Source organism: Momordica charantia, assembly GCF_013281855.1.
Source record: "Momordica charantia cultivar OHB3-1 chromosome 6 unlocalized genomic scaffold, Mcharantia_2.0 BLBB01000006.1, whole genome shotgun sequence".
Classification (NCBI taxonomy): Eukaryota; Viridiplantae; Streptophyta; class Magnoliopsida; order Cucurbitales; family Cucurbitaceae; genus Momordica; species Momordica charantia.
In genome coordinates this window covers 23,260,054-23,273,373 of record NW_028275164.1, presented here as the reverse complement: position 1 = coordinate 23,273,373, position 13,320 = coordinate 23,260,054, and the positions used below count along the sequence as shown (strand labels likewise).

Below are 13,320 nucleotides of genomic sequence, written 5' to 3'. Positions count from 1 at the left end.
AATGGGAGAGATGGACGCAGCTGTTGGTTTGAAATTGAACATTGATGCTGCATGTGGAGCGAATTTGACGGGATTGGGGTTTGTTATTAGGGATGAATCCGATCATTTAGTGGCAGCAGGGAGTCGGTCGCTTCCTCTTCCGTACGCCCCTTTACTTGCTGAGCTCTTAGACATCCGGGAAGGTCTCCTCTTTGCAATTTCACTGGGTTTTTCGTATCTTACAGTCGAGTCCAATTGTCTCACCGCAGTATCCCTTCTTCGTGGCGGTTTGGAAACCCTCGGACCTGAATGGGTTTGGATTCACGACATCGGTACTCTTGCTCTTTCTTTGAACCTCTATGATTTCGTTCATGTTCACCGGAGTAGCAATCGTTCAACGGATTTTCTGGCAAAACGTGGTCTCCTTGATGAAATCTCCTCTTCGTGGACCTGCAATTTTCCGTTTTGGCTTTTGCGTGTTAATGAACACGAAATTTCCTCCACTTCTGTAGCCCATGCGGCATTTGTTGTTTAATAAAATCACAACTTCAAAAAAAAAAAAAAAAAAAAAACTATCACACGACAACAAACAAAACATATGATGTCATGTACTTTTCCTCGTAAGATTACACATTATTACAATGTGTAGAATACCGATCTCTATAAATCATTACTTAAATAAAAGCAAAAGGATTTTGCTTAAAAAAAACAAAAAAAAAAAACAAAAGGATTTAGAAAGAAAAAAAAGTAATGCAAAAAATATCCTCAAGAGTGGAGACAACTAAAAAAATGTTGAATTAAGAGTCTAACCTTTTTCATTTTTTGGTTTATGTTTCTTATTTCTAATTAAAATAAATATAATTATATAATCCCAACACCATGAGTTCAGGAATAATAAAACAATATATATGTTTTTTTTTAATTTTGAAATAACTTAGAAATAGAAATAAGAAAAAAGAAACTTGTTTTTATTGTTTTCAAAATTTCGATTTGGATTGTAGAATATTTCTATAAAAATGAGAAATAAAAAATATAAATAATTGTCAAATAATTTTTTTTTAATAAAATTGACAACAAGAAATAAGAAACGAGGAGGTTAATAAATTGAACAAATAAATTTTGTTTATAAATATTATGTAACTCCGAACGGTGTCGTTTTCTCAGACTCAGGATAATAAAAATGGGCCGGCCCAAGTGGGCTTATTTGAACAACCGTCTTTGGATGTGCCATGATATTTCAAAATGATATCACATCCACAAAAATCATTAATATATTTTAGCATATTCCTAAAAATAAAATCTTCTTTTTTGGCTGCATTCTCTTTCATTCTTTATCTTGATCCTCAGATGTTGTAAGAGATTTTTTTTCTTCTTTTGGTTAGAGATAGACGCCTTAATCACTTGAGTTATGCTCGATTTGGATCGTAAGAGAGATTTTGATCTTAAATGGTGAATAACTCCTCTATTTATAGGGAGTTTTTCATAGGCTTCAAGGGATTGAGTCTTTCACTGAGCCTTTAACTGAGCTTTGTTGAATTTTTAATGTTTTGTTAATTTAATCTAAAGATACTTGTCAAATTCTAATCCATCATGGGAATATAAGTTTAGTAATTTGTGGTTGACCAACAAAACCTTTATTAACTAAAACAAAATATTTTATTAAAAAAAAACTAAAAAAAATTTAATAAAGTATGTACAAAAATTGGAAATTGAATAAAACATATTTTATAATTCATTGTGAGTATTCAAATGCGAGGAAAAATTTTGTTTTATTAAAAAGGTAAAGAAAAATAATAATAAAAGTACCATTAATGATGTATCTTTAATAAATGCATGAACTAATTTCATTTAAGTGAATAAGACTTTCACCCAAAATATGGATCAACCTTAGAAAATTGTAGCTAAAAAAAGTAAAATAAACATTTAAAAGACATAGAATTAAACTCGATAACATTAAATTTAAAAACCAGAATTATAATTTTCTTGTTAATCTGAAAAGTTTCTGAATAATTTTTGCATAATTGACTGGGCTTTTCAACTCCCAAAATTTGACTGGTATTACTATTTTCCACGTGTGTTTGTAACTGTTTTATTTATTTATTTATTTATTTTATCTCTTGGTTTGACTTATTATTGATGGCTTTTTGTTTTTGTTTTTGAAAAATATTCGAAGAAAGCTTCACTATTTTTTAAAAATTGGGAAAAAAAAAGGAAGAAAAAAGAAGATCAGTTTAGGTTTCTTGCCTTTGAAAGGCCAATCGCTGTCTATGGATGACTAAGCTACAATTGGGGGCGGCATCACCTCAGAAAATTTACTTGCAGGCTCAAATTAAAGAAAAATATAGATCGTTGAATATTTTGAAATATTAACTTTTTAAATTCAATTTCAATTTATATAAAAAATAATAATAAGAACCATTGTTCTATTTTGAACCTGTGAAAGTGGTCACCTATGTCCGATCAGAAGGTTTAAGTTCGAATTTCTCACCCTACATGTTGTACCTAAAACAACATGTGAGGTTCCGGTTCAATCAAAGATATATATCTTAATTAGTTAAGTTATGATTAAATCGATATATTTTGAATTATATATCCATTCTCTAAATTAAAAAATATATATATATATATATATATATATAATTGCTGAATTAAAAAAGTTTCAATTATATATTTTTTTTAGTATAACAAAGATACTAACGAGAGGTTGCTCATGAATTTGACTCAACATAGATGCTGAATAAATAAAACTCCAATTCAAAAGTTTTGAAAGCAGCCAATGGAAAAATGTAAGGGTATTGAATTTTCTTTAGATATTGAAAATTTTAAAATTGCCATATATACAATTAGAGAGTCAAAAGAAAACATTTAAAAATCAAAATAAAAGGAAAGAGATTTAAAATTTGATCATTTCTAAAATAGGGGAGAATCAAGCTCCACATCAAAACATTTTATAAATTGATTTAAAACCTTATGATTTGAATTTATGAAAGTCATTTTAAATTTTGTTATCTGGTTTGAAATAGTCTTATACCCAAAAGTTTAAGCTATTAGTTAAATTTAACCCACTTATTGAATGTCTTACCAAATAGAAATGATTTAAAATATATGTAATTAAGTTTATTTATTTAGACGTCTGTTGAAATAAGAAAAGAAATATTAATAGTAATATAGGTTTTTAATCTTAAGTTATTAATTAAAAATTAAAATATGACAAAATTAAATTGGTAATTTACCTTTAAATTCTCTAAAATCCTATCCTCCTTCTAGTTAGGAAAGTTTTCTTCAAAATCACCTAAGATTTCATTCTCTTAACATTCAGTAAAATTGCTAAAATAGCATTCACATTTAGTTTTGAACTTTACCCAAATGATATATATCTATAATATATAATATACATATGATATATTATTGATACGAATGTCTGATATATTTGCAATATGTATGTGATATATTACTGATATAAGTGAAAATTTGTGCTATATTTGAAAATTTTAAAAACAATGACATATTTTGAAATACATAAAAGATTTTTGCTACCTACTACAATTTTCCTAAAAAAACGTATTTGTGAAATAAGATATCGGTGAGGGGTGGGTTACTATTTTCTTGAGAAGAAAGTGATACCCAAAAAGGTTAATTTTGACCCAAAAGGTTAGGTTAGGCATATTCTTTGTAAAATCCAAATCAAAATGACACAATAAGAAGGGGTCTCCTCCACTCTACAACTTCTTCCCCTGTTTTTGGCTTTGGCTTTGATAACTTCATCTAATTAAAATAAATTTATCTTTCTTTCCTATCTTTTGCCTATCTTGTCCCTAAGTATTTGGGGCCTTTTTCAGTTGACAGTTCCATTCTTTAAGAGTAATTGGCCCACACACTACACACCCTTGAGTTGGACTCTTCAAATTGGATAGGTTTTTTCATTTATTTTAATAAAATTCTCTCTCTCAAAGTTTTTGAAGACTTTTTTATGGGTCAGTTCATTCTTTTCTTTTTTCTTCACGATTGAATCGACATTTTTATTATATCGTAAAAGAATTGATAAGATATAAGAAATATATTTTATAAACTTTTATTTTTTTAATGAGTTTCTAAAAAATATCAACCACATCGACATTTCTACTCAACGTTTAAATTTTGTTTGTGGATTAAATAAAAATAACTTTGAGTTCTTTTCATAAGGACGGGATAATAAATGGTTAAATTATATATTTGGTCCATATATTTTTTACGTTTGTGTCAATTTTGTTGTCTAAAGAAAAAGAAAAGAAAAGAAACATTGTCTCCATTATTTATATTTGTGTCATTTTCATGTTTTGAAGTATATGATTAGAAGTTCTAAAAATACAATATCAAAATTGACACAAATATTACCTATAAAAACATGACATAAATACAAAATTAAAGGAAAGAAAGATATGACTTAACAAATAATTTAAAAAATGACGCGACAATTTTAAGAAATCAATGACATGACAAGTCTAAATTTTAGTCTAATCCTCCTCTCCTTCTCTCATTTTTATTTTTTGTTTGCTCGAGTTTATTTTTACCATTTTGTCTCCTATTATATGTGAGGCACAAATTATAAAAAAAAAAAAAAGAAAGAAAGAAAGAAACATTATGCATACCTTTTTTTTTTAGGGATGAACTCAAGAAATTGTAACTAGTGTGTCAATTCTATTAAAATATGCAAACCGCAAATTAAAATTATGGTTATTTTTCATCAACACAATATGTTATATGATCGATAATATATGTCTTAACCAATTGAGTTATGATCCGTTCGATAGTTTTAATACCAATTTTAAATAGATATAATTTACACCGTGAACAAAACCTCAAAAGTGCAATTTAGAATTTTCAATTTTGACCTTTAATTTAAGACACATGTTTTTGAGGTAAAAGAATAATCTTTTATTTTTTTTTCCATTACCTTTTCTGTGCAACTTTCCAATACATACATTTATAACAAAAATGATTCCTTTTTCTAGTTAAGAAAAAAACCCCTACATCACAAATTTCATACCAATGGATCTACAAATAGTACCAAAACCCAAGACTAAGAGCAATTAATTACTCATACAAGATCTTTTCTTTTTTCAGTTCAATAATTACAGAGGTCGGGATCGAACCATCAATAAATCTCTTATCCACTTAGCTTCGCAGGGGACGAATTTGTGGATTTCGAAAAACTTGATTTAGTTGTCTCAGCTTATCAAGTTTATCGGTTTTACTTACAGGAACTACTCCAAATTTAGTATAAGGTAAAAGTAAAAAAGAATGATGTTTTTCAATTTCCATTTGGTTTTTGCAGTGTAACTTTTTTTCCCTTTCCAATACATACAGTTGTAACAAAATAAGGAGAAAAAAGATGTCCTAGAAATTTGGCATAGAGATGAGATGGAAGAGAGAGAATAGGAAAATGAAGAAAGGAGAAGAGAAATTGCGCAGTCGGGTTGCAGTGTTGATAGAATTTTCAGATTCCAAGAAGGATTTCAACTTGAAGTTAGGATTGGAACCGTACAGCGCCTGGGCGCCCTCTACATCGTCGATTCTGAGGTCCACTTTTTTGGCCCTAGGGCTCAAACTCGGATACATCACAGCTTCCTTCACCGACGAGTGAGCCAGTCCCAGAACGTGCCCTATCTCGTGAGTCACCACCGATTCCAAATCCACCGCCACCTTCGATTTCTCCTTCTCCAAATCCACCGCCCACCGCTCCGCCGCGTCCAGGTGCAGCCTCCCGTTCTCCGGCGAGAACGCGTGCGCCAGCACTCCTAGCACCCCGTCGAACGCCTCCCCGTCCCCGTGCTCCCCGCGGTAGAATCCGATTCGGATGTCCGACGATTCGTACTCCCGCGACTCCGTGAAGTTCACCGGAATCACCGCCGACCACCGCGAGAACGATCGCCGCACCACTCTCCGGATTTCAGACGAACTTAGGTAATCCACTGTGTAATCCGGTGACAGCGCGTAGGTCAGCGTCGACGAGCGGATCCATCGCGGCTGGCCGTTGAAGAACGCGTAGCGCCGCGTCGAGTGAAGCTCCGCCGTCGATCGGTTGATTTTGACTACGTCGCTCATTCCGCACCGCGGCGAGATTATGCTCGAGATCGTGTCGGAATCGAGGTTTCCGGTTACCGGTAATCCCAGCCTCTTCTGGTACAGAATCAACGCCGATACGAATTGATCGTCGAAGAAATCGGTGAAATCGGTATCGGAACTCGGAAGGTAACCGAATCGGTTCAAGTACTTCTTCAGCTCCGACATCCCGGTCACTTCGCTGCCCTTGCCAGCGTCGAGGAATCTGGCGAAGTTTCTCCACGCGAAGTCGTTGTGGCCGTCGCCGCCGTCGAAATTCGCCGCCATGGAGTCCGGCGAAGTTGTGGCGGGAAAAACAGAGGCGAAGAAAAACAGAGAAAAAAAGAGGTAATAACGGAAAAACGGAAACATGGCGATATTATTTGGCAGTTATCGAGGCATGGGAAATCGAAAAGGAAAAGGGGGAAAAAAGCTTTATCGCAGGGCGAATTTTGAGATTATTATTATTACTATTTATTTAATTTTAAGAAAATCAGTCGATGATTAAATAAATAATTATATTAAAAAATGGGAGGGATTGAAATTGGATTTTGAGAGAACGAAGAGAAGGCAGGGAAATGGAATGATGGGAAAGTTAAGAAGATTCTGGCGTGCTTCCCTTTATATTGCAGATTCTGACTTTTCTCTGTTGTTTCATTTTGGTTAATGTTTGGTAAACCAACTATTTCCCCCTTTTCTTCCCATTTAAAAAATAAAATATATTGTTAATTAAAATAAACATGTTTCTAAGTATATAATTTTTTAATATCTAAGAATGTTCAGACCAGTTTACCAGCCTCGATTTTATAAGGTAATCATCGGAGGCTAAAGATTTAGTTAGATAGGGTTTTAATATTCTAAGTGTGTGGTTCCCATGATATTTGACCCTATTTCTCTTTAAGTTTTTTTTTCTTTGTTCATTTCCCACTTGTTAAAGGACTACCGTTGGATTCTAAAACATGAATTTTTAATATTAATTTTTTTTATTCAAATATCTTTTTTTAGTACAATATGTAGGAGCTAGTGAGGATTCGAACTCACCACTGTCTGATGGGAGATATGTAGCTAACATTATGTGCAATTTTTGAATCGGAGGCTTGTTTGAGCTTTTGACTTTGATACTGTTTGATCAGAAAAATGATCAACTCCACGAACGTCGAATCGACAAGGATGAGCTGAATAGTGAGCTCCTGATATCGCATAGAAGACCTACAAAACCTCCGATACCAAAGTTAATGAATGTCCAAATCAACTCGACAGAGAGAATTTGATTGTTCGCGTACCTGAGAAAGGGAGTGAATGGGTCTATTTCCAAATCAACTCCGATACCAAAGTTAGTGAATGTTGAAATTACAATAAAGTTTCATTAATATCCGATTAAAATTAGAAATTTGGATTGGGTTTGGAATTTGGAGAGAGAAGCTTCTAACGATGGAGATGCGATTTGGTGTAGGGTTCGGCCCGAGTTTTACTCCGTTGGTTGACCAAATAATATTTGTTCTTTATTAGAAAAACATAAAGTCATTAATATAATTCTTTTTATTAAATTATAAATTTAGTATCTATCTCCTTTTCCACTCTAAAAAATTTCAATTGACGTCCTAAATTTTAAATCATAATTCTATTTTAATTCTTATTATTAACCAAATATTGACCGAACATGTCATTTATTGGTCCAGTTATTATCTTATGATGTAAATTCTCCTAAAATTTATCAGAGAGGATATTTAATATAAATACTTAAATTTTATGAGTTAATAAATATTTTAAATTAGAGTACCTTATTTATTCTAAATTTTGATATTAATTAGACATTCAAGTACGTAATATTAATGGAAGATCAAGTCAAGACATAATTGCTTACATCATGCCCGACTTTGATAATAATTGAGTTCATTCCACGCCCTTCATTGCATTTTATTTTATCTTCAAATATGAGAATATATATAGCATGAGAGATGGACTTTAAATTGGCTATTATTTTATCATAATTTCATCACATATTTTACATAATAGTTTCAAAGGGAGAATATCAAAACAGACAAAAATTACAATGAATTCATTACCATAATTTTAAGCTATCATGGCGAGCTTTTTTTCTATGCAATAAAATTTAATCAACAATAGATCATTCTTGTCGATGAATGTTTCAATGGAAGATTGAATTCATGGACAAAACAAAACACTTGATGAATCAAGAATTTCATCGACAAAAAGTTGGAATATATAAAGTGGAAAGTACCTCATCTCTTTCTCTGGCATAACACAAATTTATTGAAGCCAAATTTAGGTCTGAAGAAGGTGAACCACATAAAGTTTGGTTTGATATGTGAGGGATGTGTTTAATTTTGTCATATGAATAATGATGATTGCATCACTAATTAGGAGGAGATGACAAGAAAAATAATGCAAAAGTTGAACAAATTGCAAAGTGCCTAAACAAAGATTTCCATGTAGAATTGTTGACCAATTTCCAACCCCATTTGTTTATCATGGAAGGCAAACTTGCTTACTGGTTTTCTTTTCCTTCTATTTAAAAAAGAATGGGTAGAATTTGGTTTGATGTTTCAATATTTTGAAGAAAATCATAAGATATGTCGAGTTTGTGGAATAATGATGGTAACTTTTTGTTTTCAAATCTCATATTGCCCGTTCCATTTGTTTTCTCTTTGGTGGGAAAACTTGCTTATTGACTTTTTTTTTTCTCTGTTTGAAAAAATTTTGGGCTAATTTTGGTCTCATTTCAATACTGAATGGTTTAAGATATGTAAGTTTATGGAATAATGATTGAAACCTTTTGTTTTCAAATCTCGTTGTTCGTTCTTTGTTTGAATGTATAGAAAAGTTTTGTGCAGCCATTTTGTTTTTTTTTTTTCATTCTTCACGTTAATTAATTCATAACTCTAAATATTTTGAGTGTAATAATTTTGGGTCGGGTCGGGTTGAATTCTTTTTTTCTCTCGTTTTAATGGAGCATGAGTTATTAAGATTTTCTTCTTTCATCCTCAAATCTCTCTTCAAAATCAAAATGTTCGGTGAAATTTGAAGAATCCCACAAAATTATTGTTTTAATTTTAATTTAGAAACCCACTTCTAATTTTTATTTTCTTCTATGGAAAAACCCACAAAAACCTACTTAAATCTTCCTCTTCTTCAGATTTTCTTTCCATGAAAACCAAAAAATATTAGATCTTCTTTCTATGGAAACAAACTCATTACACATCTTCATCAAAACCGACCTCCATAAAGCCCACTTCAAAATCAGAACCATCTCTTTGTTGCTCGTCGCTCCGTCGTTAATCTATTAGCTCGTCGACATGTAGAGAGGTAGCCGTCGTCATCGCCGCCGTTCATCTCCTTTGTTGCGCCGCATATCTTCTCTCTTGCCACCATAGTGGATGTTCTGGCCGACACATTTGGTGAGGGAGGGAGAGAGGGGGAGAGAAGAACCGCGCAACCACCCAAAAAAGTTGGGTTATGTGAAGACAAGTTACCTTTATTTTATAAAGGTCGGTTGGTAGAACCGAACCGAATCGACCAAATTTGTATTTTAATCGAACCGAACCGAACCAAATTTGATCGTCGATTCGGTTCGAATACTTACACCCCTACTAAAAATTGTTATCTATACTTTTAGGCTTAAATGTTATATTGATCCAGGTAGTTTCTTCATATTTGTCTATATACTTTCAAAACGTCTATTTTGGTATTTGTATTTGTTGGAATTGTTGAGCCAAAACGATGGAAGAAGATATGAAAATGAATGATTTTGAGTTGGAGCAGGCTTGCTAGCGGAGAGGACAACATTGAGACACTGTGCATAGCGTCTTGATGCTGTCACAAATAAGGAGAAAACATGGAGGCACGCAGTTGATGTTGTGACGCTGAAATTGGTCGTAGCAATAGCGTCTCAACGATGCGATAATATTCTTTAAATACTCGTCTTTTGTTTTAGGTTTTCGCAAGGGGCACATAATTGAGATAGTGGCAGCAGTGCATTGGCAGAGAGGAAAAGGTTGAGTTCTCGAGTTGTAGAGTGTTATCGACAACCTGTTATTGAGTCTATTGGTGAAGTTTTTCATCCATGTATTCTTAGGTTCATATTGTTGTAATGCCTGGAAGCCGGGTGGTCTTTTGTTGAGGCATCTAGGGAGAGTTGTGAGATATTGTATGCCCATTGTATCAATCCTAATTATGATAGAATTCGACTATCGTGGAAGTCTGGACGTAGTCATAGTTGGTAAACCAAATTCTTGTGTTGTTTACTGTGATTTCTCTTATTTCTTTATTATGTTGTCTGGATTTGGGATTCACTAAATAACTGTGGAAGGGGGGAAAAGGGTTCCTAGTTAGACTATTGATTGAGGTGCTCGCATAGCAGCAGCTTTCTTTCACCAAGTGGTATCATAGCTGTAAAGGCTTAGAGGCATGAGATTCAGTAAGAAGTCCAGTTTCGAAGGGATTATGAGAACATTGAGTTTTGGAAGATGTATATGAAAGACTACTTGACCTGCAAGAAAATACACAAAACCTTGAAGGAAGGATAAGCTAGGATAACCTATAAGGAATGGGCAGGAACTAATGAACAAGCAGTTGCAACTATCGGGCTGTGTTTATCAATAAACGTGGCGAGTGAGACAATGGCAATAAGTTTGATGGAGGCACTAACAAAAACAGATATGAAAAAACTTTCTGCCAACAACAAGGTATATCTCGTCATGAGATATCTCAACATTCGAATAAATGAGAAGGCGTCGGTCAACTCCCATATAAATGAAGTCACTAATCTGATCAATCAATGGGCATCTGTGGAGATTAAGTTGAGTGATGAGGTAGACGTTATAGCATTGTTGACTTCTTTGTCAGGAAATGATGAAGACGGTTGTGTCAAATTCGTTAAGGGATAAGAGTTTGAAATTTTATGAGATATGTGAAATTGCAAATGTTGAGGACATTCGTAGGAAATAAAGTGATCTGATTTAGGTACAGAGAATTTTACGAAATCAGTCTTCACATTTCAGAGCAAATGTAAGGGAAATATGGAATATAGAAGTAGACAGAGACTTAGCCAGAAGAGTGGGGGCGATGTTCTTGAATGTTTTTACTGCCATAGGAAGGGTCACTTCAAGAAACACTGTAGAAAGTTTAAGGAGGATCAGGAAAAGGAAGTCACTACAAACTTTATGTCAGAGAAGGTGTTGCTAGCTTGTGTTGAGAGTAACACAACATCTGTAGACCAATCATCAGAGTGGGTAGTGGATAGTCTAGCATCAGTATAAGTATCTTCGAACAAGAGTTGGTTCATGTCCTTCACTGCAGAAAATCATAGCATGGTGAGGGATGTGAAATAGTAGACTCTCCCAAGCCAGAGGAATTGGGGATGTTCGTTTGAGGACCGACGGTGAGACTGAGCTAGTTCTGCGTGATGTCAAATATATACCCAGTTTCAAAATAATTTGATATTTTCAGGGAAGTTTGATGACGAAGGTTACAGAAGTGAGTTTGCAAAGAACATGTGAAAACTCATGAAATAATTTGAGGTAGTGGTTGTTGACCACAGAGAAACTTCAGTGTATGTGTCGAGATTTGAGGTTGTCAAAGGATTAGAGAGATGGATTATGCACAGAGCTGCCAACGGTTCAAGGGAGACGTGATAAAACCAACAGCAATGACAGTTAGAATAAATGAGGAAAATCAACCATCAATTCATGTTCAGTAGCTGGAAAATTGAGAAAAGAAAAAGAATAATAGTTGAATAAGTTGTTCACTAGACTCTCAATTTATAGCCCCATTTGTCAGATGGTTTAGCGAACTTATGAAATTGCATAGGTGAATGAGTGCATTAAAGTGAATGACTACATTTGGTGCTGAAGTAGAGTGTGAAGTGTAGCTTGGCAACAAACTTAGGTAGGTTGGCCAAGTCATCAGTAAAGAAGCTTTTCTTTAGGAGTCGTTGGACGCGATCGATGAAGGAAGCATCAGGACCACTTAGTTCAAGCGGGAGCACGTGGTTGTGTCTCTTACATCTGGGAGACAAAACCACGTAGGATTGTCCAGTCTTAGGGCAATCACAGATGAAACATTGATTGGCGCCAAGAAGGTGATGGTACATTATTGGTGTAGTGGAAGTAGAGTGTTGGTTGATGTCAAGAAGATGTTGATAAGTTACTGTTAGTGCAATCAGAACTGAGTTTTGGTAGTTTGCCAAGTGAGAGACATTGTTGTTGTATTGGAAAGAGAAATTATTATTTTGTCTCCAACTGAGAGCTTGTTGGGATTGTGAAGCCAAAACAATGGAATAAGAAGTAAAAAAGGAATGATTTTGAGTTGTTACAGGCTTGCTTGGCCGAGATGACAGCATTGAGACGCTATGCATAGTGTCTCAATGTTGTCACAAATAAGGATAAAACACATAGGCATGCGGTTGCTGTTGTGACGCTTAAATTGGTCGTAGCGTCTCAACCCTATAGACAGCGTCTCAACACTATAGACAGCGTCTCAACACTGTGATAATATTCTTTAAATACTCGTCTTTTGTTTTAGGTTTTCACAAGTGACACAAAATTGAGATAAAAACGACAGTGCATTGGCAGAGAAGAAAAGGTCGAGTACTCAAGTTGTGGAGCGTCGTCAACAACTTGTTCTCGAGTCTATTGATGAGGTAGTGCCTAAAAGCTAGGTGGCCTTTTGCTAGGGCATCTATAGAGAGTTGTGAGATATTGTATGCCCATTATAGGGGTGAGCAAGTAACCCCGAAAAATCGATCCGACCGAACCGACGTTGATCGGTCAGTTTGATAGAAAAATTGCTCAGAATCGGTTTTCAAAATTACAAAATCGATTTTTATCGGTCGGTTTTGTCGGAAAAATGATTTCCAACCGAACCGATTTATATAAAAAATAATAATAAAATAAGGGCAGATCAATGCGGTCTACCTAGATGTGTGCTGCAGTAATACTGCAGCTGCATTGAAAACCAGCGGCCATGATTCTCAAGATTTTTATTATTTTAATTTTTTTTTTTCATGTTTCCATTTATCTTCCATTCTTCTTCTTCCCTTTCTTTTTGTTTTCCTCTCCTCTCATCTCTCACTTCGTCCCACCCTATTCTTTCTCATCTTCTTCATTTCTTCTTCTTCCATGTCTAAGATCTTCAGTTTTTCATCTTTTTTTTTTCTATTCTTCGCTTCCTACAGAAGGCTACCGACCACCAGAGCTCAACACCGACATCTCCAGGAAGACTGTTTTAAAACCGACAAAA

General features: G+C 34.1%; 1 protein-coding gene across 1 annotated transcript; it reads right to left on the bottom strand.

The window, feature by feature from the left end:
* Nucleotides 1-5,039: 5,039 nt before the first annotated feature.
* Nucleotides 5,040-6,984, bottom strand: LOC111021985 (Matrixin family protein). Its single transcript, XM_022299131.2, has one exon. The coding sequence runs from the start codon at nucleotides 6,430-6,432 to the stop codon at nucleotides 5,356-5,358; it is 1,077 nt and encodes a 358-aa protein (XP_022154823.1). The 5' UTR covers nucleotides 6,433-6,984; the 3' UTR covers nucleotides 5,040-5,355.
* Nucleotides 6,985-13,320: the final 6,336 nt, after the last annotated feature.